At 38.5% G+C, this 23,236-nt stretch overlaps 1 protein-coding gene across 1 annotated transcript in view; it reads right to left on the bottom strand.

Moving 5' to 3' along the window:
• The window catches only part of Got1 (Glutamate oxaloacetate transaminase 1), an 88,481-nt gene that overhangs the window by 54,484 nt on the left and 10,761 nt on the right, over window positions 1–23,236 (bottom strand). The window contains exons 3-4 of the mRNA XM_090368716.1: window positions 19,338–19,446; window positions 1,188–1,300 (exon numbers count right to left, since the gene is read on the bottom strand). Coding sequence (XP_090224842.1) covers window positions 1,188–1,300; window positions 19,338–19,446 — 222 coding nt within the window. The remainder of the gene's footprint in view (window positions 1–1,187; window positions 1,301–19,337; window positions 19,447–23,236) is intronic.

The raw sequence follows: 23,236 nt of genomic DNA, 5'->3' as shown, positions 1-23,236 counted from the left end.
TTTGTTGATATTTGAAAAAAATAACTTGTAAACCTGGGAACTTGTAAAGCGGGAACTGCCTGTATATACAAATGCATCATAATAACAGGCAATCATTTATATAATATAAAAGAATTTTCACGTAAGAAATTAAGTCAATTTTCTCAAACTGTAGATCACTAGAAAAATAATAATTACTGGGAAACAAACTAATAATTTCTAAAACCTTTGAGAAGTTGAGATATATGCACTAAACCAATATCTTCAATCACCACTATAATACTACTACCACCAGTTCTCATAATTTCCCTTTTTCAATGCTCTCCATCCTAACTTTGCATTCCTTGTTTAAGTTGTCAACAACATACCATGCATATCTTTCAATTCTAACTTAATGCTTTCCAGTGGTAATGGCAAAGGGGGGAAGAGAGAGAGGTTAAAAATGGCAGTGGTTTCATTTGCAGCACAGCAATAACAATAATAGACAACTATCAAAACAATTTATATAATTTTAATGAATGGCAACAACTGCTGTACACGGCACCAAACTAACAGGCAAAATATTAATTACATAATTCTGGTTATATATATGAATGCATTCACGTATATAACCAATCATTGTTGCACTAACACTACAGTATTAATCAGGCCATATGATGCAAGGAAGTGAACTTATTCCATTAGCAAAAAAAACCAGAAACCACTTGTAATTGCCACCCAAATTGATGGGGCCTAAGAGGTTCCTTAACTCTCTATAGTTCCCTTCTTAAAATTGAAGTTCTCTTCTAAAGAAATTTTTTCATACACTACCCATTTTATGACACTATGATCATTACCTGCTAATAGCTAAGAAGACAGGCGATTCAGAAAAAAAAAAAAAAAAAATATGCTTGCTTGACTATGAATTAAAATCAATAAAGGTTAAGCAAGTCACCAATAATGATGCTTGCCCATTGACACTGCCTAAAGAGATTTTTACCATATTCATTTTTATTTTTTATACTGTTATTACTACAATAATTATGCCTGTAGCATACCTGACTATCAACTTTATCAGACAACTTACATTATACTGATTCCACATCCACTTGGGTTTGGTCAGACTCTGGTATATAAGTTACTGATTTTTGGAACAAAACTAAAGAATAATCAACATTTATACAGAATGAATGAATTAGGAAAAAACATTACATTTGTATTCTACTTACTTTTAAATCTTCAAGCATTCCATCAAAATTTAAACAACGTTTTTCTGCATCCCAGTAATGATAAATTTGTGCATCTTCAAACCCAGCATTTTTAAATACAAGCCTGTGGTTTGCTGAAAAGAAAGAATTCAAGAGCATATCATCATATCTTTTAAGTTAATTTGCTATACTTGTAATTTCACAGAGCATCATGAACCTTTTAAGACTTCACAATTTTTCAAGTTGAAACCTTGAAAAATCCTTTTTTGGAACTGAAATTCAAAGTGAACTGGAGCAGCTGTTTTTTTTTTATTCAGATATATTTAGAATAAAACTAAATTGTCTTAGCCACCTTCATTCATTAGGAAATTAGAGAAACTAAGGAATTATATATTTCAAATAATATTACAGCACTTTTTATAGTTAGAGAATCAATGTTTATACAGCAAGAGTTAGAAAAAAGTTGACCAAGCTACTATTTTTAAGAGTACAAATCAATATCAGAATTTGATACTGATTTATACTCATATCTCTGCCCAAAGTATTTTCCAATTAAAGGACTTGATTAACATGTTCACTGCTTCCTGAACAAAATATGTGACTTTGGATTTTAATCTACTTGGAGGGGAAATCATCCTAATATTAGAACTTTTTCTTCCAATTTGACAGGAGAAAAACTGGATATTCTTGTCAAGCAACCTTTACCAGAGGCTGATTAAATCAGTCATAGTGAGAAGAAAGCCCAGAAACATTTCTGCCCTTTCCAATCCAGATTGACTCAATCCTGTGGTTTTCAATTTTGGATTGAAAATGTTGACGGGAAAAACTGTCACTGTTAACAAGAGTGGAAAAGCGTATAAACTTAATTGTTTCGGAAATATACACAGTTCATGGTAAGCTGCATAAACTTAACATTGTATATTGTAACAGTGAATAAGAGTTATCTAAATGAGTAATTGAGTGACATGTGATAAAATGATTGGCGTGTGTGCGTGGGCATAACAGACTATAACATCATAGGTTTAAGTGATTGACTGACAAAATTATTCTGATCAATTAGCACTTATCAGAAAGTAGTTTACAGATAGGTTTTGTCCTTTACCTTCACCACTTTTGATACTGTTCTACACAAAAGACTGCTGCATGAAATGGAGCAGTGGGGCAGGTTGTTGCTACGGGTAATGGGATGGTTGATTGACAGGAGATAAAATGGTTATTAATGGCCACTGCTCTTCATGTACTAATGTTATTAGTCAAGTCTCTCAGAGTTTAGTGCTAAGTCCTTTAGCGTTTTCAATAAGGAAGAGCTAGACAAACTATTAGAGGGGTAGGCAGGTGATATGGGAAGTGTTTTTTTTTTTTTTTTGTTTGGCTAATGCTATATAAGCTTGCTTTCTTGCATTGTTTGCCACTACTAATACTAATATTTATCAGCAAACATGTATGTTTGTTCAAAACAATGGGTTTTGAAACATGGAGAGCCCATTGATAACTGAGGCAGTGGTATACTGGCTGCCAAAGAACAAAAAATTTCTCTAGCTATCTTGGAATTTTATCAACATATTAAAAAAATTATATATATACATACAACTATCAATTTACTGTTACTATCTACAGTTCTTGTTTCAAGATAATTATAGCATGCGGATGAATATTTCCATTAGTATTATAAGGTGGTCATGAATTAAGGTACTGTGGAACATCATGGTCATAACAGCTGATGTGCCAGTAACCATCCAAAACAGAAACAACAATAACGACATGAAGAAGCATACAAGAAATAACTCTGATATAATTTGTTTCAGTTTTAGAAAGGCTTCTGATGTAGTCCCACATAAATGTCTTGGGCATCAAATGGAAAAAAAAAGAGTGCAACTGCATGAGGTTGCTATAAAGGAATAGTTAAATGAAAGAACATAAAGACTACATGTATGCACCATATACATTTTGAAAGTCATTTCAACTGAACTGAATATATCAAGATAACTCTTACATGTTATTTCACCTGAATATTTCTAGATAATCTTTACATAAATGAACACATTATGAAATGTGTCCATAATGTGCTGTCATATCTTATCTGTTTCCAACTAATTGTAGACAGTTTATAATAGAAAGGAGTACAAAAATAGCATTGAAATCAAAGAAAGGTATCGGTTAGCTTCAACTTTCAAATTTTGGCTCACAAAGCTGAAACTGAATAAATTTCTCAGGAATTCTCATCTAGAAGTTGAAAATGAATCAAGTGATACATAACTAAATGTAGATGATACTGCTGCATAAAAAAAAAAAAGGAAAAAACTTTTCATTATTATTATTTTTTAATTCTGATTAGATTTTTGACAATAATTTCACTCTTGCTGAGTGGCAAAGACAAGCTGTGAACAAAGTAATATTTAAAAGGGATTTATGCACAAACTTCATTTTTACTAAACTTTTAAAAATTTTATGAAGGAACTCACTCCACAGAGCCTGCTGCCATAGAAAACTCATCTATGTTACCATGTGCATTTGTCTGACTGCCATGAGCACATGTGCTTTCTAATAACTCATATGTGAAAGAATTAATAACAGATCAAGCATTGTTTCACCCATTTTCTGACACCGGCACTTGTGCAGGTGGAGTGGACATATGCATTATGGATTAATCCACAGATACCTACTGCTGAATTTCTCACTGCCACAAGAAATTCAATTACTGCACAATGAAGAATGATGCATCATTAGCAGCCATTTTTCTCTGGCTATACAATGAGAATGCAAGAGATATGCAGGTGACAGCACAGCATTCTTAATGGAAAGGACTGGTGGTTCTGGTGGATAGGTAACTATAGTATGCTACTATTTTGCATAAATGTGTGTAATTGTTTGCTGCTCATTATTTTTGTTACAAACCTTGTGCATAATATTTCAACAAGAGCACACATATGGAAACTATGTTGTTTTATTTTTTTGTATACACTACAAACCTAGTTCTGATAACACTATTATGAAGATGACAGTTTTCCAGAAAATAGTAAACTGAACTTCAGAGATGACTACTTATGTTGGAGAAATAAAGGTGGTTCATTTGCTTCAATGTGCTTTTTTTGCATTGGACAGAGATGTTCAAAATGTTCCAGTAGCAATATGAACAGCCTGATGATAGATCGAAGTATGCCGTTTCTGGCAGAGGCATATACCTGGGACCTGTAATCAAGTTTAGATTGCACAAGTTCAAGGTAGATGCATAGTAAGGTGCATCAGTGTGCACCCCAAGATGTAGAGGAGAGAGCATTGAGAATGTTGGGGTCACACTTGCACATCTCCAGTCTATGGGTACCTCCCCTGAGTCCAAGGAAGCTCTCATAATTAAGGCTAAGGGTTTGCTTACTTCCTTTGCTGCCTCCTTTAATATATTTGAATAGATCCCATCCACCCCAGGTGCCTTTCTTGTGTTTAACTAGAACAATTTCTCCTCCACTTTACTCTCAGGTATTACAAGATTATCTAGCTTACTGCTAGAGTTGAATACACCTCTGGCATTCCCCTCGCTGAATAACCCCTCATGTGTGAATGTCAATGCAAAATATTCATTTAGTTTGTTAGCTACCTGAGCAGGATCATAAACAGTTGAGCCATCGATATCAAGTGGGCCATTCTGATTCATCCCCCTTCCTTCTAGAGTTTACATAAGTAAAGAACTCTTTGCTGTTTTTCTTTGCATCCTTTGCCAAAGATTTCTCGTAATCTGCCTTCGCCTGCCTAACCTCCTTTGTAACTTGGTTACAGATCAACTTATATCTATCATAGGCTTCTGTGTCACATGTTATTTTATATGTATCCCATGCATTTTTCTTCTCTGCCATATGTCTCATTAGTTCAATCTGACATCCATTTAGGCCTAAACCCTGAACAATATTTCTTAGTTGGTATGTAAAGCTTAGTAGCTTCCAAGATAAGTTCTTTGAATGCTTCCTATTTTGAATTTGCTGTTGGTAACATCATCAGTTGGTCCCACTGTACAGAATTTAAATACTATCTCAGACCATCGTAGTCACCTTTGCGAAAGCAAAAACCCTTCTCTTTACCCCTGATGGTAGTTACCTCTTTGAGTAAATCGCACTTCAGCACACTGATCACTGCCACCTAGTGGTTCCTTTATCTGTAGATTCTTAATGCATGAAGAATCCCTACTGATAACCAAATCAAGAGTATTACTCCCTCTAGTTGCCTCCCGAACATGCTGATGTAGAAAACAATCATCCAATAAATCCACAAAAGCCTTGCTAGTGTGTGAGTGACCAACCCACAAATTCCAGTCAATATCTGGGAAATTAAAATCCCCCGTTATAAAAATATCTGATTTACTGGCCCACTCTATTTCCCTGTACAGTGTCTTATTATACTCATCAGAGTCATTAGGTCTATAGCACACTCCTACTCAATTTTGATCTCCCAATGCTTATGTCACACCAAACTGACTCGACACTGCACTGTCCAGCGATGTCGACTGGCTTCACTTCCTTGGATTTTATGTGTTTCTTAACTAATAGCATAACCCATCCTCCCTTCCTATCCTGTCTATCCTTTCTGTGCACATTGTACTCCCCAAATTCCAGTTCTGCATTCCTTATATCTGTGTGACACCACGTCTCTGATATTCCAACAATATCTGCCTTTGATGTTTTGAGCAATACCTCAAATTCATCAAATTTATTTACCAAACTCCTAGCATTGGTGTATATGCAAGTATACATGCACCTGTTCCTATTCTTAGCTACCCTAACACATGTGTTTACTTGTACCGCAATGACTTCCGGCAGTCTCTGAAATATCCTGCATCTTGTTTTCCAGGCTTCTGCTCATTCCAATAGAAGCAGTGCAAGAATCACTTTCACCTCTGCCAGTGGCTACTGTTAATCTATTAGTCCTTGTATCCCCCCCCAAGCTAGCCGTTTTCCGACCCACCTACCACTGCCTCGATAGCATCAGCAAATATTCTTGCACCCTTTCTATTTAAGTGTATCCCATCCCTGTAGAAGCAGAGTCTCTTGTTAACAAGTACAGACCAGGCGTCACTGTGTAGTCTCCAATTTTTTCTGGTTCACTGCAGTGGTAGCCTTGCGATACCATATTCCAGCATCATATGTAATCGCTGGCAGGAAAATAGCTTTATAGTAGAGGCTGAGGGTTGTTCTCCTCAAACCCCATTCCCTGCGTGTGATTCGCGCAAAAAGTGCGGAGTATCGTCTAAGTTTTTTCCGTAAGTGCACTATATGCGGTGGACAGCTCGGGTTCTTGTCTAGTACAACTTCAAGTTGCTTTAATTCGGTGGTAAGCTTAATTGTGTTACCTTGTATCTTGATTTGAGGGGGTCGTCTGGTATCTAGGGCTCCTTTTAATAATATAGATCTTGTCTTCGAGTTATTGAGATCTTCAAGTTATTGTTGTTAGCTCAGTTCTCTAGAGTTTCTATTGCTCTGTTGGCGGTGTTCTCCAGTTATGCCATAGACCCCCCCAGGCAGCAACAGAACTACATCATCCACATAGGCTAGGGGGATGATGTCGCCGAGTTCCAGGTTCAAAAACCCATCTAAAACCAGGTTCCATAGGAGTGGACCCAGGATTGAGCACTGTGGGCATCCTCTGAATACTTCTCTTGTTACTGAAGAATATGGTGTGCTGACTGTCATGAACCTATTCGATAGGTAGGATTTGATGACTTGATACAGATTTGATCATAGGTTCGCCTTCCGGAGTCAGGCCAGGACGCTTGGCCACCATAAAGTGTCAAACGCCCCAGCAAAGTCTATTGCTATGACCAGAAAGTATTTCTGATCTGAGGTAGTTGTAGCATTAGTAATATTTTCCAGGAATCCAGGGTTGAGCATCCCTTCCTAAATCCATATTGTTGGGGTGACTGCAGGCTAGCTACAGTGTAGTGGACCCCTATTCTGTTTCTTAATAGCTACTCAAAGAGCTTGCTCAGGACTGATAAGAGTGCTATGGATCTGTATGACCCTGGAAGGTACAGTTGTTTGTTGGGACTTTTGGGAATGAGGCACAAGTTTGCAGTTTTCCAGGCCTGGGGGAACAGGCCTTCTTTGAGGCAGTGGTTGTATAAGTTAAGAAGCACCTCTGGAATGGTTTCGACTGCTTTCTTGACAATCTCTGACTCCAAAAGATCAGAGCCAGGAGACTTCTTGTTTCTAATCCTCATGACAGCTGTTTCCAGTTCAAGTTTGGTGAAAGGGTTTTCTGCTGAAGTCGTGCAGTAGGTTTCATTGTCCGCACAGAGGGTTATCTGCTCTGCAGTAGAGGGGGCAAGATGGTCTTGAAACATGGTATCCACGATGTTAATAATTGTTTCCTGCCAGGTCCGGGTATAAGTACCCTGCCGTGTTCTCGTCGCTGGTATGGTTTCACCCCTGGGGAGTTTGTTTGTGGTTACTCTGTATACCACATCCCAGGGGTTATCATTCCCAGTGGTAGAAACAAGGTGTTCCCAACTGCACATCTTACGCCAGTGTATGGTTGCAGTGTACAGTTCCTCGTATCTCGGAAGTTCTGTCTTAGTGCCTCCACTTCCATTGCCAAAGTGGCCAATCCGCCTTCTCTATGGCATATCTTGGCTGTGCCTGCCTCACTGCTTGGTGTCGACTAAGGGAGCATTGGAGCTCAAACGTGATGGCCCTGTGGTCCAGCTTTCTTGGATGGTCCACGACGTTAGGTGGCCAGCGAGGGATCTGGTAGCCAGAGAGACATCGATTGTGGCCTCCCCCATCGAACTAGAGAATGTTGCCAGATTGTTGCAAGTTGGATTCCAAATCAATATGCAGGCCCAGGGTGTTTCTCTGGTATCCTGCACTATCTTATAGACCAGGGGGTAATCCCTGACCTCCTTGCAATATGTATATGGCTCCTGGATGAGGAATATGTCGAGATTTGCCTCGTTCGCCTTCTTTGCGAGCTGCCCCGCTACTATTTTGGATCATTGTGCATTCAGTTGTATGAATTTTACCCTGTTGATGTTATAGGATTTAGGACGCGTGGCCATAATCTAGTCTCATTTGGAGAGTGCTCTTTGCTTTACAGTACACTGGACATTCGCTGTCCCTAATGGAGTACTCTGCTGGTAGTTTATGGAATTTGCAATTTACACAGGTCGGCGGCTTGTCTTTATTCGGACACGTGTTGAAGTTGTGGCTATGTTCTGCACAGTGGCCACAAGTGGGTTGGGTTTGGGCATAGGTATGAGTGGTATGGCCAAAGCAACATCTGAAAAACTTAGGGACAGCTACGTGCTCCCTAAAGCGGTGACTACCCCAGTTTATAAACACTCTGTCATCTGGCTAAGCGTGCCCCAGGCCGCTGGTGACAACTCCACGACCCAGTGGTAAATATTTGCTGTTCTGCCTTTCGTCTTGAACTTGGGAATGATCAAGTTGGCGGGTTCTACTTCCGGATGTGTGTGCTGGAGGTTTCTGTGATACAGCTCCTCCTGGAGAGCAGTTGGTGTCAGATCACTGTCGAGGTTATATATCCTTATGCTAGGTCCTTTGCATCTAGGGTGTAGGGATTCAAGTCAGTGTTTGAATCTTCTCATTTTGTAGGATTTTTGTTGCGTCCTCTTTTGTTTGAGTTTCAATGATAATCCCTACATTTCGGGTCTTCCTTACCGATTTTATTTTGGTATCTCTGAAGTCATCTGCCAACTTTGTGACCACTAGATTTTTGACCTGCTCGTTGGTACTGTTTTCGTCTGTGGAGGTCGGGTGCAGTATTACCAAATGTGGTGTTGACAGGAGGGTCCTGCGTTTCATCGCTGTAGTCGCAGTTGGAGTTGGGTCAGCAATCGGTCGGGTCCTCAGAGCTTGTGCATATGAGGGAGCGCACTGTGGCATTTGGTCTGCTCCCACGGATTGGAGTGCCTCCAGTTTCGCTTTAGCTGTTTCGCACTCTAGGTTGGTTTGTAGTAGGACTGTCTCCAGCTTTGTCCAGATGGACACTATTTTTCCTCGAAGTCCAGTAGTTATTCTGTTGCTGGTATCTTTCAGGAGGTTCTCTAATGTTGTTCTGAGGGAGAGGGTCTTTTCCAGTACTGTCCCCTCTGGGAGAGTCGGATCTAGCAAATTTATGTTTTTGTCCTGCTTTATAGGGGCATGGCATTGATGTGGTTGACCCTTGCAGGAAAACCCACTAGCCGAGCCATCTAGGACCACTCATCTTGTCGAAGCAGAGAGCCAAAGTGGTGTGTTAAAGCTAGGCTCTTCAACCACCAGTAGCCCCCCTTTCCGAGTTTCCACAGGTCACGGCGCACAGCAAACATGCCAGATTCCTATGATGTTAGCCTGGAACCTAGGCAGTGGTCATTGCATTTCAGTGATGCTAATATGGCGGTTCAGCAGCCTCACTGGGAGGTCCCTTCAACATATACAGGTGCACATGTCAAGGGGGGTCTAGTTGGAGGGAGAGGACTTCATGATGGTTCCTTTGAAGAGCTGTGACATATCAGCATCAAGCTTAGGGGCTTCTCAGTCTTCAGAAATGTCTATCAGGGTTGGCAGATCATTATCAAGTCTTGATAGAAGATCAAAATTTGGATTAGTGGGAAATAAGGAGCCAGGCCAAAGTTCAGATTAGCTACAATCCGGATGATTGGTTAGCCATTTACTCATGAGGGCTGCAAAAGCTGGAGAATGAGTGGTCGCATGCTATAGTCTGAAAAATGGGGTCATGCAATCAGTGTGCAAAGTTAGTTCTGGACTATTTTGCAAGGACAGATGCAGTGGGGGAGGAAAGTCAGCCAAGTTAAAAACATCCTCTCGAACCTGGACAACTTGAGGTCAGGGGTTTTCAATGTCACTGAACTCAATGGTGAAGTCAGTTCTCAGTTGGGACAAACAGTTTAAAAGATGTATGTCTTCCACGCAGAGTCTATGGAGATGAGTGGAGGCACAGCATATTTAAAACAGCACAAATATCTACAATAGTAGAGTTCCATTGGTTAGGACACATTCAGTACTCAAAGTTACATCAGGGGAAACCCAATCCCAGTCAAGAAAAGCAAAATTTGAGGTTTGGTGACTACAGAATAAAGTTGGTCACTCTTGCTAATGCCCTGTTTATGGTGGCCGATACAGTCCAACTTGAACACAAAGCCACTAACTAATAATGCACAAACACCAAGCAAGAATCCCTACACACGCAACATAAAACTTTCACAAACGATTCTTCATATTAGGCTGGATCTGCAGATACCAAATTTTGCACATAACTTATGATAATCCAAAGAAACAAATGATAATTTGCACAGCAAAAAACAACGTGCACTGTCAGCATGAATGATGAAATTTTTTGTCATGGCACACACACACACACAGAGATCAAGATTATTAGGTGGTAGGTGGGTCGGAAAACTGCTAGATTGGGGGGATACAAGGACTAATAGATTAACAGTAGCCACTGGCAGAGGTGAAAGTGATTCTTGCACTGCTTCTATTGGAATGAGCAGAAGCCTGGAAAATAAGTTGCAGGATATTTCAGAGACTGCTGGGAATCATTGGGGTACAAGTAAACACATGGGTTGTGTTAGGGTAGCTAAGAAAAAGAACAGGTGCATGTATACTTGTGTGTACACCAATGCTAGGAGTTTAGTAAATAAATTTGATGAATTTGAGGTATTGCTCAAAACATCAAAGGCAGATATTGTGGGGATTTCAGAGACGTGGTGTCACACAGATATAAGGAATGCAGAACTGGAATTTGGGGAGTACAATGTCTACAGAAAGGATAGACAGGATAGGAAGGGAGGAGGGGTTATGCTATTAGTTAAAAAACACATAAAATCCAAGGAAGTGAAGCCAGTCGACATCGCTGGACAGTGCAGTGTCGAGTCAGTTTGGTGTGACATAAGCATTGGGAGATCAAAATTGAGAGTAGGAGTGTGCTATAGGCCTAATGACTCTGATGAGTATAATAAGAAACTGTTCGGAGAAATAGAGTGGACCAGTAAATCAGAGAGTCTTATAATGGGGGATTTTAATTTCCCAGATATTGACTGGAATTTGGGGGCTGGTCACTCACACAGTAGCAAGGCTTTTGTGGATTTATTGGATGATTGTTTTCTACATCAGCATGTTCGGGAGCCAACTAGAGGGAGTAATACTCTTGATTTGATTATCAGTAGTGATTCTTCATGCATTAAGAATCTGCAGATAAATGAACCACTAGGTGGCAGTGATCACAGTGTGCTGAAGTGGGAGTTACTCAAAGAGGTAACTACCATTAGGGGTAAAGGGAAGGGGTATTGCTTTCGTAAAGGCGACTACAATAGACTGAGACAGTATTTAAATTCTATACAGTGGAATCAACTGATGATATTGCCAACAGCAAATTCAAAATGGGAAGCATTCAAAGAACTTATCTTGGAAGCTACTAAGCTTTACATACCAACTAAGAAATATTGTTCAAGGTTTAAGCCTAAATGGATGTCAGATGAACTAATGAGGCATATGGCAGAGAAGAAAAATGCATGGGATACATACAAATTAACACGTGACACAGACGCCTATGATAGATACAAGTTGATCTGTAACCAAGTTACAAAGGAGGTTAGGCAGGCGAAGGCAGATTACGAGAGATCCTTGGCAAGGGATGCGAAGAAAAACAGCAAAGAGTTCTTTACTTATGTAAACTCTAGAAGGAAGGGGATGAATCAGATTGGTCCACTTGAGATCGATGGGTCAACTGTTGATGACCCTGCTCAGGTAGCTAACAAACTAAATGAATATTTTGCATCGACATTCACACATGAGGAGTTATTCAGTGAGGGGAATGCCAGAGGTGTATTCAACTCTAGCAGTAAGCTAGAGAATCTTGTAATAACTGAGAGCAAAGTGGAGGAGAAATTGTTGAAGATAAACACAAGAAAGGCACCTGGGGTGGATGGGATCTATCCAGTTATATTAAAGGAGGCAGCAAAGGAAGTAAGCAAACCCTTAGCCATAATTATGAGAGCTTCCTTGGACTCAGGGGAGGTACCCATGGACTGGAGATGTGCAAATGTGACCCCAATTCACAAAGGGGGATCAAAGGCTGACACAAGTAATTATAGACCTGTGAGTTTAACTTCTGTTCCCGGAAAATTAATGGAGGCACTGGTTAAAGAAGCACTTCAGGATCATCTAGACAAGACTTCAGTTATAGCTAGGACACAGCATGGTTTTGTTAAGGGTAAGTCTTGCCTGACCAATTTGATTGGATACTATGATGCAGTCACAAAAGAACTGGATGCAGGGAATAACTTTGATATTATATACTTGGATCTTAGAAAGGCTTTTGATACTGTTGCACATGGAAGACTGCTGCACAAATTGGAGCAGTGTGGCATTGGAGGCAAATTGCTGTTATGGATAAAGGGGTGGTTGAGGGGGAGAAGACAGAGAGTGGTAATCAATGGACACTGCTCATCGTGGACTAATGTTATTAGTGGAGTCCCTCAGGGTTCAGTGTTGGGTCCTTTATTGTTTTCTGTATTTATAAATGATATTGATGATGGTATATCAGGCTTAATGTCCAAGTTTGCAGACGATACGAAGGTTGGCAGGGTTGTCAAGGACACTACTGACACTATGCTGCTGCAACAGGATCTGGAAAGGTTGAGCAGATGGGCTGAGAGGTGGCAAATGAAGTTTAACATTGACAAATGTAAAGTACTACATATGGGAAACAGCAATCCCAGAGCAACGTATCAACTGTGTGGTACTACACTGACAGTGGTAGAGAATGAAAGGGACCTGGGGGTGGTTGTGCAGGCAGATATGAAGTTCTCTGAGCAGTGCAGATGGGCTGCAAGAGTAGCTCATGGTGTATTGTCAATGATATATAGGAATTTTTCTAGCAGGGATAAGGAGGTGATTATTCCCTTGTATAAGGCAATGGTCAGGCCACACCTAGAGTACTGTATACAGGCCTGGAGGCCTCATTTCAAGAAGGATGTAGAGCTGCTGGAACGAGTACAGAGAAGGGCAACTAGATTGGTGAATGGGACAAAGGGGTGCTCTTACAAAGAAAGGCTTAAGTTTTGCGAATTACAGTGTCTGGAAACTAGGCACCAGCGAGGTGATCTGATAGAGGTGTACAAAGCCTTGAATGGTTTGAGCATGCTCAATGCTGATAGGTTCCTCCTCTTGCTCAGAATAATCACCCCAGAGGGCATAAATTCAAATTGAGGATAGACAGATGTAGGATAGATGTGCGGAAATTTGCCTTTAGCCAGCGGGTGGTTGGTAGGTGGAACAGACTTCCATCCCTTGTCGTGGAAGTTGATAGCCTAAATAAGTTTAAGGCTCAGCTGGACAGGTATTTCGAACGAACAGAGGGGTGAAGTGGAAGTGGTTATTTTTATTTATTTATGTTACTTTTTTTTTTTTTTTTTTTGGCTGATGCTGCATAAGCTTGCTTTCTTGCATCAAATGCCTCTACTAATGCTAATGCTATTAGTATTAGCATAATGATGCAAGAAATCAAGCCCATATACCACCAGCCAAAAATATATAAATAAAATAAACTAATTTAAATTAAATAAACAATAAAATAAACTAACCAATGTCACTTATTTCTTTCAAGTATTTATCCAATTCCTCCTTAAATTTAGATAAACTTCCAAAGTTCACAAAAATAGATGGAAGTTTATTCCAATAGTTACAATTCCAGACTACAATTATCCCCTCTCAATTTAAACTTAGTTCCGCTTGTATAGTCATGTGATTAGGCACAATAATTCCCTTGTCATATAGTTCAAGGCCTTAAAATCTTGATCAAGTCACCCTGCAGAGGCTCTGTGTGCCCTTACCAATTTCATTGATCTTTTTTCTTAAAATGGTATCTCCAAGCCTGTGTGCAATATTCAAGATGAGGTCTAACCTTTCCTTTATATAATAGAATAATCACCTTTATCTCTGCTATCAAAGTTCCTATACATCATCTAGCCAAGAGGGATGCCTTTGTGTGTGTGTGTGTGTGTGTGTGTGTGTGTGTGTGTGTGTGTGTGTGTGTGTGTGTGTGTGTGTGTGTGTGTGTGTGTGTGTGTGCAAGGTGTTTAAAGTGTCAAGAAATTAGGTCCCAACTAAGCATTCTGATGGGCGTCTATGAGAGCTTGAGGTGTAGGATAAATGCGCTCGAAGAAATTAATATGAGGGGCCCATCAGGCTCTCAGCTGCCCAGCTCAACAGCAGAGTTCACTCCTGTGCATCAGGCAACACAGAGGCAATCTCCAAGGCAGAATGCGCTGGTCCCACAGGAACTAGTTATTGTTGGTGACTCTATTGTCAGGGAGACGGGGAATATACTATGCAAGAAGGATAGGTGGAACAGGACCAGGGCATGTCTGCCAGGGGCAAAAGTTGATGTTGTACAGCAGATATCATCTTTTAAGGGCACAAAAGGTGATATTGTTGTACAAGTTGGAACTGATGACATTAAGAGTAAGAGATCTGCAGATTTACTCAACAAATACAGGTCAATGTTGAAAAAAAGTCATGAGTTAGGGTTGAATGTGAAAGTGACTGCAATTCTGCCCAGACACTATAGGAGGGAGTATATGATGAGAGCCTTGTCGATTAACTCAGTCCTGGAGAGATTGTGCAAGGCTCAAGGGGTAGAATTTTTTTCAGCCTGGTCTGTGCTTGTTGACAGGAGAGACTGCTTCTACAGAGATGGGATACACTTAAATAGAAAGGGTGCAGGAATATTTTCTGATGGTATCGAGGCAGTGTTATGTGGGTCAGAAAACTGCTAGCTTGGAGGGATACACAGACTAAAAGGTTAATAGTGCCTGCAGGCAGAGGCAAAAGTGATTCTTGAACTGCTTCTATTAGAATGAGCAGCAGCCTGGAAAGCAAGGCAATGGGGATTTCAAGGACTACTGGTTGTCATAGTGGAACAAGTAATTACATGGACTGTGTTAGGGTAACTAAGAGTAGAAACAGGTGCATGTATACTTGCAGGTATGCCAATGCTAGTATTATAGTTAATAAATTTGATAAGCTTGAAGTGCTAGTCAAGATATCAAAGACAAATTGTTGGGATACCAGAGATGAAGTGTCACACAGACATAAGCAGTGCAGAATTGGAATTTGGGGAGTACAATGTGTACAGAAAAGATAGACAGGACAGGACAGGAAGGGAGGAGGGGTATGCTGTTAGTTAAAAAACACAAAATCTAAGGAAGTGCATCCAGTTGATGTAGGTGGATAATGCAATGTTGAGTCTGTTTGGTGTGACATAAGCACTTGGAAAGGAAAAATGAGAGTAGCTGTGTGTTATAGGCCTAATGAATCTGATGAGTATAATGAGCAATTGTGCAGAGAAATAGAGTGGGCCAGTAAATCAGAATGTCTTATAATGGGGGATTTTAACTTTTCAGATATTGACTAGAACTTGTGGGTTGGTAACTCGCACACTAGCAAGACTTTTGTGGATTTATTGGATAACTGTTTTCTACAGCAACATGTTCGAGAGGCAACCAGAGGAAGTAATATTCTTGATCTGATTATCAGCAGTGATTATTCATGCATTAAGAATTTGCAGATAAAGGAACCACTGGGTGACAGTGATCATAATGTACTAATGTGGGAATTACTTAAAGATGTAACTACCATCGAGTCTAAAGGGAAGGGCTTTTGCTTTCGTAAAGGTAACTACAGGGATCTCAGACAGTTTTTAAATTCTGTACGGTGGGATCAACTGATGATGTTGCCAACATTGAATTCTAAATGGGAAGCCTTCATGGACTTAATTTATGGAGGCTACTAGGCTTTTCATTCCAACTAAGAAATACTGTTCAAGGTTTAGGCCTAAATGGATGTCAGATGAATTAATGAGGCTCATGGCAGAGAAGAAAAAATGTATAGGATGCATATAAAGTATCAGGTGACACAGAAGCCTATGGCAGATGTAAGCTAGTCTGTAATCAAGTCACAAAGGAGGTTAGGCAGGCGAAGGCAGATTATGAAAAATCTTTGGCAAAGGATGCAAAGAAAAACAGCAAAGAGTTCTTTACTTATGTAAACTCTAGAAGGAAAGGGATGAATAAGATCGGACCACTTAACATAGATGGGTTGACTATTGATGATCATGCTCAGGTAGCTGATAAACTAAATGAGTATTTTACACCTTCATTCACACATGAGGAGTTATTCAATGAGGGGAGTGCCAGAAGTTTATCAAAATAACAGAGAGCTAAGTGATTTTGTAAAAACTGAGAGCAAAGTGAAGGAGAAATTGTTGAAGTTAAACATAATAAAGGCATCTGGGATGGACAGGATCTATGCAGTTATATTAAAGGAGGCAGCAAAGGAAGTAAGAAAAATCCTTAGCCATAATTATGAGAGCTTCCTTGAACTCAGGGGAGGTCCCCATGGACTGGAGATGTGCAAATGTATCACCAATTCACAAAGGGGGTTCAAAAGGTGACACAAGTAACTATAGACCTGTTAGTTTAACTTCTGTTCCCGGGAAAATAATGGAGTCACTGGTTAAAGAGGAGATACAAGTTCACCTAGACAAGACTGCAGTAATAGTTCAGATACAGCATGGGTTTGTTAAGGGGAAGTCTTGTCTGAACAACTTGATTGGATACTACGATGTGGTCGCAAAGGAAATGGATGCAAAAAATAATTTTTATATCATATATTTGGATTTCAGGAAAGCTTTTGATACTGTTGCACATGGAAGACTGCTGTACAAATTGGAGAGGTATGGCATTAAGGGTAAGTTGCTACAATGGATAAAGGGATGGTTGAGTGGGAGCTGACAGAGAGTGGTAATCAATGGACACTGCTCTTCATGGACAAATGTTATTAGTGGAGTTCTCCAGGGTTCTGTGCTGAGCCCATTGTTGTTTTCTATATTTATCAATGATACTGATGAAGGTATATCAGGCTTAATGTTCAAGTTTACAGATGATACAAAGGTTGGCAGGATTGTTAACGACAATAAAGACAGTATGCTACTCTAACTGGATCTAGATAAGTTAGGCAAATGGGCTGAGAAGTGGCAACTGAAGTTTAACATTGACAAATGCAAAGTACTGCATACGGGTAGCAGAGTAACGTACCAACCGTGCGGTACTACACTCAGGGAAGTGGAAAGTGAAAAAGACCTGGGGGTAATTGTGCTGTCAAATATGAAGTTCGCTGACAGTGCAGACGGGCTGCCAGGACAGGTCGTGGAGTCTTGTCAATGAGACATAAGAATTTTGCTAGCAGGGACAGGGAGGTGATTATCCCGTTATACAAGGCAATTGTCAGGCCACACCTAGAATACTGTGTACAGGTCTGGAGGCCTCATTTTAGGAAGGATGTAGAGTTGCTAGAACAAGTACAGAGAAGTACAAACAAAGAAGAAAAAAAAGGGCAACAAGATTGGTGAGGTGAACAAAGGCGTGCTCTTACCAAGAAAGGTTTAAGTTCTGCAAATTGCAGCAACTGCAGAGTAGGCACCTGTGAGGTGATCTGATTGACATGTATAAGACCTTGAATGGGATGAGCAACTGAATGCGTTAACGGATTCTTCCTCTTGCTCAGATTAAGAACCTGAGGGGAACACAGATTCAAATTGAGGAAAGACAGTTGTACAATAGATGTGCAGAAATTTGCCTTTAGCCAGTGGGTAGTTGATTGGTGGAACAGACTTCCATCTTTTGTTGTAGAAGTTGATAGCCTAAATAAATTTAAGGCTGAGCTGGACAGGCATTTGGAACGAATGGAGGGGTGAAATGGGAGGGTTTTTTTTTTTTGGCTGATGCTTGCTTTCTTGCATCGTATGCCTCTACTAATGCTAATGTTCAAGACGAGGCCTAACCTTTCCTTTATATAATAGAATAATCACCTTTATCTCTGCTGTCAAAGTTCCTATACATCATTAACCATTCAAACAGCCTGTCTACACTAATCAGAAAACTTCATATCTGATTGTATTGTTACTCACAAGTCCTTTTCATAATCTATAATATCGAGTTCAGTGGTACTCTAGAGCAATGGTTCTCAACTGATATGCCACAATCCTTTTCACATATGCCGCAAGATTAGGAAAATTCTATTGAGTTCGGCGGCAATCACTATTTCAGTGTGCTGTTAATATTCATTTTTTAACTTAAAGCGTGATTTCAGTGACAAAAGACTGGGAACCACTACTCCAGAGATATGTTACTCTAGGATTATTGCTACCCAGACTGTCCTTTTTGCATTAAATTTTACTTCATTAAATTAAAATGGCAACATTAAATCAGCTGCCATTTCTCAGCCCACACAAATAATTAATTTGGATGGGTTTTGAAAATCCATCCAAAAAAATTATCTAATAAATGGTAAGCTTCATTATTTCATAAATCCCAAAAAGTTCACTCCATAAACTTTTTGATCACACCTCATACAGTATATACCATTGCAGCTGTCCCACTCATTCATTGATGCAGGGCACATTTTCACTCTGAAGTTAAATATTTCACAGAAAAAAAAAAAAAATGAAATGAAATAAATGAAAAACTGAGTGGTTATTCGACTAGCAAAATTTCAAGATTCCTTAACTCAGCATGAAAGCAGTTCTGGACTCATGTTCAGAAGTTATTTTCTTCTTTATTACTAACTCAATAACAAGCTCCTGCAGTTTCATAGGGAGGAATATTGTTCTTGATCACCTGTATTTGTAAATGTTTGATCAAAGTGCAATCTGCTGATAAGAAAGTGAAACAAATAAAATTTCACCTTAATTAAAGTTTTTTTTTAGCACCTTAAGTTTTTTTTTTTTTTTTTAACTAACTGGTTGAGAAGACAGTAAGCTAATATATACATTCCATTTTTCTCAACTCTGATATAACAAGTGTTCACATCAGTGAGATTCTGTTAAAATCAGTCTTTTTAAAAAAAAAGTCAATATGAAACAGTTTCATAAAATTTTCTCTCTAAATAACCTGGATTTAGTTAATTTATTTAGCTTATTGACTAAATGTACTATAGAATTAGGTAACATTTTCGGAACGAAAGTACATTTAGTCAATAGGCTAAATAAACTAACTAAAACACCCCTCATGGTATAAGAGTGGTTATTTAGAGAGAAAATTTCATGGGAAAATAATTACATAATGTCCTTTCCTAATTATATTAGAAAAAGATTTAGTAAACTTACGCCATGTAGGAGAAGACATATAGAACACTTTAAAGCCACAACATTTTGCCAAGAAATCTGCCCCAACTTTTAGAGCTCCTGTTCCACTAAGGGTCTGTACTCCAATAACCTGAAAGAAGCATGGAAAAATAATGTGATATTCATATAATGAATATAACATTATAAAATTATGTTATATTCATATAATGAATATAACATTATAAAATTATGTTATAACATTCTATTAAGAGGGTTTCGTACTCCTTCTATATGAAACCCTTGTAATAGAATAGCATAGTCTCAACACTGATCTTGATGTCTTAAACACAAAACTTCCGGTTACCTTGTCTACTATTTGGAATCTCATGCGAATTAAATTACCACATGTCCAGCACAACATTTCGGGTAATTAAGATCTACAGCAACCCTTTCGCTCTTCTTTTTATCGCCAACTGAAGATGAACCATCGAAAGTCCGTCGTTCTTGACTATTGGCCTTAATTCTTTTTTTAATTTTAATTTCAGACAACTAGAGGACGATATGGCGCACCCCTCCTCCTCTAGGCTAAGTTTTTCAATTACTCTTTTTAAACCACGCTTCCTTATCGTGATTTTTAAACACCGTTTTTGTGTAACCAATGATTTCTCACACTTTTTGATTCTTATAACCACAAAGGATTATTGAGGTGAGTACCATCTATTTATTAAGCTTTGACTAAATGCATATTTCTTGTCATGAACTTCAGTATCTTAAGCTTTTGCTAACTCTTTTATGGTCAAAAAAGCATAACCTATTAAACTTTGGAAATAGTTTGTAAAATAATTTCAAAACTAACTGATATACATTTTAAAAATAGCAACATGCACATTCTTATATATTATGTTACTAGTAAAAAATAATATATTCTTGTTTATACTTGGGCATGACTACCAGATCAGAGGAGTTTACAATAAATCACGAATATGTTTATTAATTGTGTTTAGCAGTCAGAGGCTTGAACCATGGCCCACTCAAAGTGGGATGTGCTACTGCAATTGCACTCCTGACTAGTTGGCCTAGAACTATCCCTTCCAGTCACTGCTAAAAGCAAAGATCAGATCTAACCCTTCAGGATAAAGAATTTTTCAGATGCTCACTAGCTTCAAAACACCTGTCTCTGATTTCTCCCTTGGGACAATAATTAAAAGGTAGTATTGTAAATGCTTCACTTACAGCCTGCACCAGAAAGAATACAAATTTAATGTCTGCTTAATAACTATGAGTAAGTTGTATTTATGTTCTTCATGAGAGTACTTCACTCACTTGGAGAAGTCTGGACTTCGATCCTACTGAAGAAATGAAGGAATTCTTGAAGGCCTCTTCAACTGAGATAGTTGTTAGCCAGTCTTAGGAAGATGGATTAGGGTTTTTCCAGTTGAGTTATTCTAGGTTTTTCAGTCCACACTTCAACACATCAATAGACTCATGAACATTTGTATGGGTATAATATGCACATACAACAATTCATATTTATTTTTGCAATGCTCTCCTTTCTAAAAAAAGTTCAAAAATAGCTGATATTAATGAAATATCTAAAAAAAATACTATGTAATTCTTGTAAACTGAAGTCAACATTTTCATTACATGTGTTATGTGTTTGAACCATGTGCCTCTGCATAAATCTGCCAGGTATAGATTCACACAGGGGTACAGGGGAAATATGTCCTAGTCCTCCAAATTTTAAGGGCCTCTAAATTAGGAAACTTAAAATTTAAAAAAAAAAAAATCAATAAATAAAATTAAATAATTTTTGAGATGATTGAAACCTGGTGTAGTGTGGGAAGTGAGCAAGCATAACATCATGTTTTTGTAATTTTAATGACCTCTAAGGTGTTAAGTTTCCTGACACTGATAATTTTTATATCTAATTAATTCATATTAGGCTAAATGATCTAGCAGCAAGCGGTTAATGAATTGAAAATGGTTGTCAAACAATGGTACCAACTGCAACCAAAAACTTTTTCTAAAAGTTTTTTGGTTGCAGTAAAAGTTTTTTACAAGGTATAAAATATCTCATATATAGATGGGATAAATGCCTTAACTGTGGCAAAGATTTTTTTGAAAATACTGTTATTGGTAAAAAAAAAATAAAAATAATTTATTTTCATTCGACTCACTTACAGTATTTGATATAATCATCCTGCTGACTGGATTTTTATCACCATAGAAATGGCCTACATTCTGTGTAGGCCATTTCTAGCAATGAAGAACTTTATGCCACTGTTGAATAACAGTGATGTTTTTTGCATAATCCCCTCTACGTCCTATCTGTCACACACAACAAACAGTAGAACATGTACTGGTTACTTGTCCAGCTTTTGCAGATGAGTGCTGAAGTTGCTTCAAAGAGTTAATCAAACATCACTTCTTCACCCTCAAAATCATACTGAAAGATAGGAAAAATATAGCAGATGTTTTTCAGTTCCTCAAGAAAATAAATTACTACAATCAAATATGAAACCAAATATTATCCTGAAGCAAGGTATAGTCACTCTATGACTCTTGGAAACTATTAGCAGCAAAATACGAATAAGAACAAAACTGTTGCATAAAACCTTCCAGGAATTTTAGCCACAGTAGCTCTTGTGCCAAGAATTCTTAAATCAATCAATCTTTGCATAATTCACACATTTTTTTTTATTTATTTCTGATTGTGGTGATCACTATGAGTCCTTTTACTAGACATGTTGTATCTTCATCTACTAATTTTCCTATAAGACTGTTCCATTTTAAGTCCATCTTGTATACTGAAGCCCCAAGTTTCCTAGAACAGTCCATAAAGACTGTTCCAGGAGCTCAATAAGTTTTATGGAAGATCTCTTACTAGTAAATTGTTCAGTGTGGGTGATAGGAAAGAGAGCAATGTTAACTAGGATTTTAAAATTTTCTGTTATGCATGTGGTCTGATTTGAAGTAGCATCATTTGTTGAAAGGCTGAAATTTCAGAGATAGTGGAACACAGTCCACTGCTTGACCTTCGTGTTTCTGTCAGGCACAAGATATGAGGCTCATCTAGGAAAAGAAGAAATTGGAAGGTGTGAAGTTGTTGACTATGTTTCTAACATTCTGAATGAAGCAAATGTACAGGGTTTCAAGATCTGTGACACTCAGAGCATCTGATTGTTTATTGCACTGTCATTGATCAGGTTACTGTTGGATAAGTTGTTTCACCTCAATGAATGGTTTTACGAGAGTCACAGGAGACAATGAGAATGGTGTGAAATCATGTTTACTTCTGCAGCTGAACAGGATAGAATGAAGTATGCACACATTGCTGCTACATTAACACCACATTTAACCTCAAAGAACTCTTTTTTCCTTGCCTAAAAGAGAAAAAAAATTTTTTCTCCTTTAGGCGAGGAGCCTAGTTCTGAGATAAGTCCTTAGTTTCATCTAGAGTGATGCAATCTAGTACCCAAGATTCTATTTCTGTGTTTTTTCAGGTCTCATACTTTGCTTAGTTCTCTTATAAGTGGTAACTACAGGATTTGGTTGAGTGAATTTTGATGAGTTGGCCACTCTGAAGGCCCAGTTTGGGTGGAAAATTGCAGTGATGGTTGGGATGACTTGCATGAGTGGGTATCAAGGCCATACGTACAAGTTTTGAGCAGCCCAAGGCACAAAATTATTTTAAGGCCCCTGAACTTTTTTATTGATAAAGTATGACAGTAAAAATTTGGAATTGCCAAAATAATCTATTTATATAGTATAATAATTAAATAGAAATATATAAAATACAAGAGTTTAACAGAATAATAGTTTTAAAAATACCTGTAGGGGACCAAATATTAACACATTATTAAATTAGAACTAATATCATAAGAATATTTAATATATTCTGTCCAGCCTTATAAAAAACCCCAGACTATCTGCAACCCATA

Source organism: Mastigoproctus giganteus, chromosome 2, assembly GCF_048544385.1.
Source record: "Mastigoproctus giganteus isolate SK-2022 chromosome 2, ASM4854438v1, whole genome shotgun sequence".
Lineage (NCBI taxonomy): Eukaryota > Metazoa > Arthropoda > Arachnida > Uropygi > Thelyphonidae > Mastigoproctus > Mastigoproctus giganteus.
The sequence above is the reverse complement of the archived record's forward strand: the minus strand, read 5'-3'. Positions and strand labels throughout refer to the sequence as shown.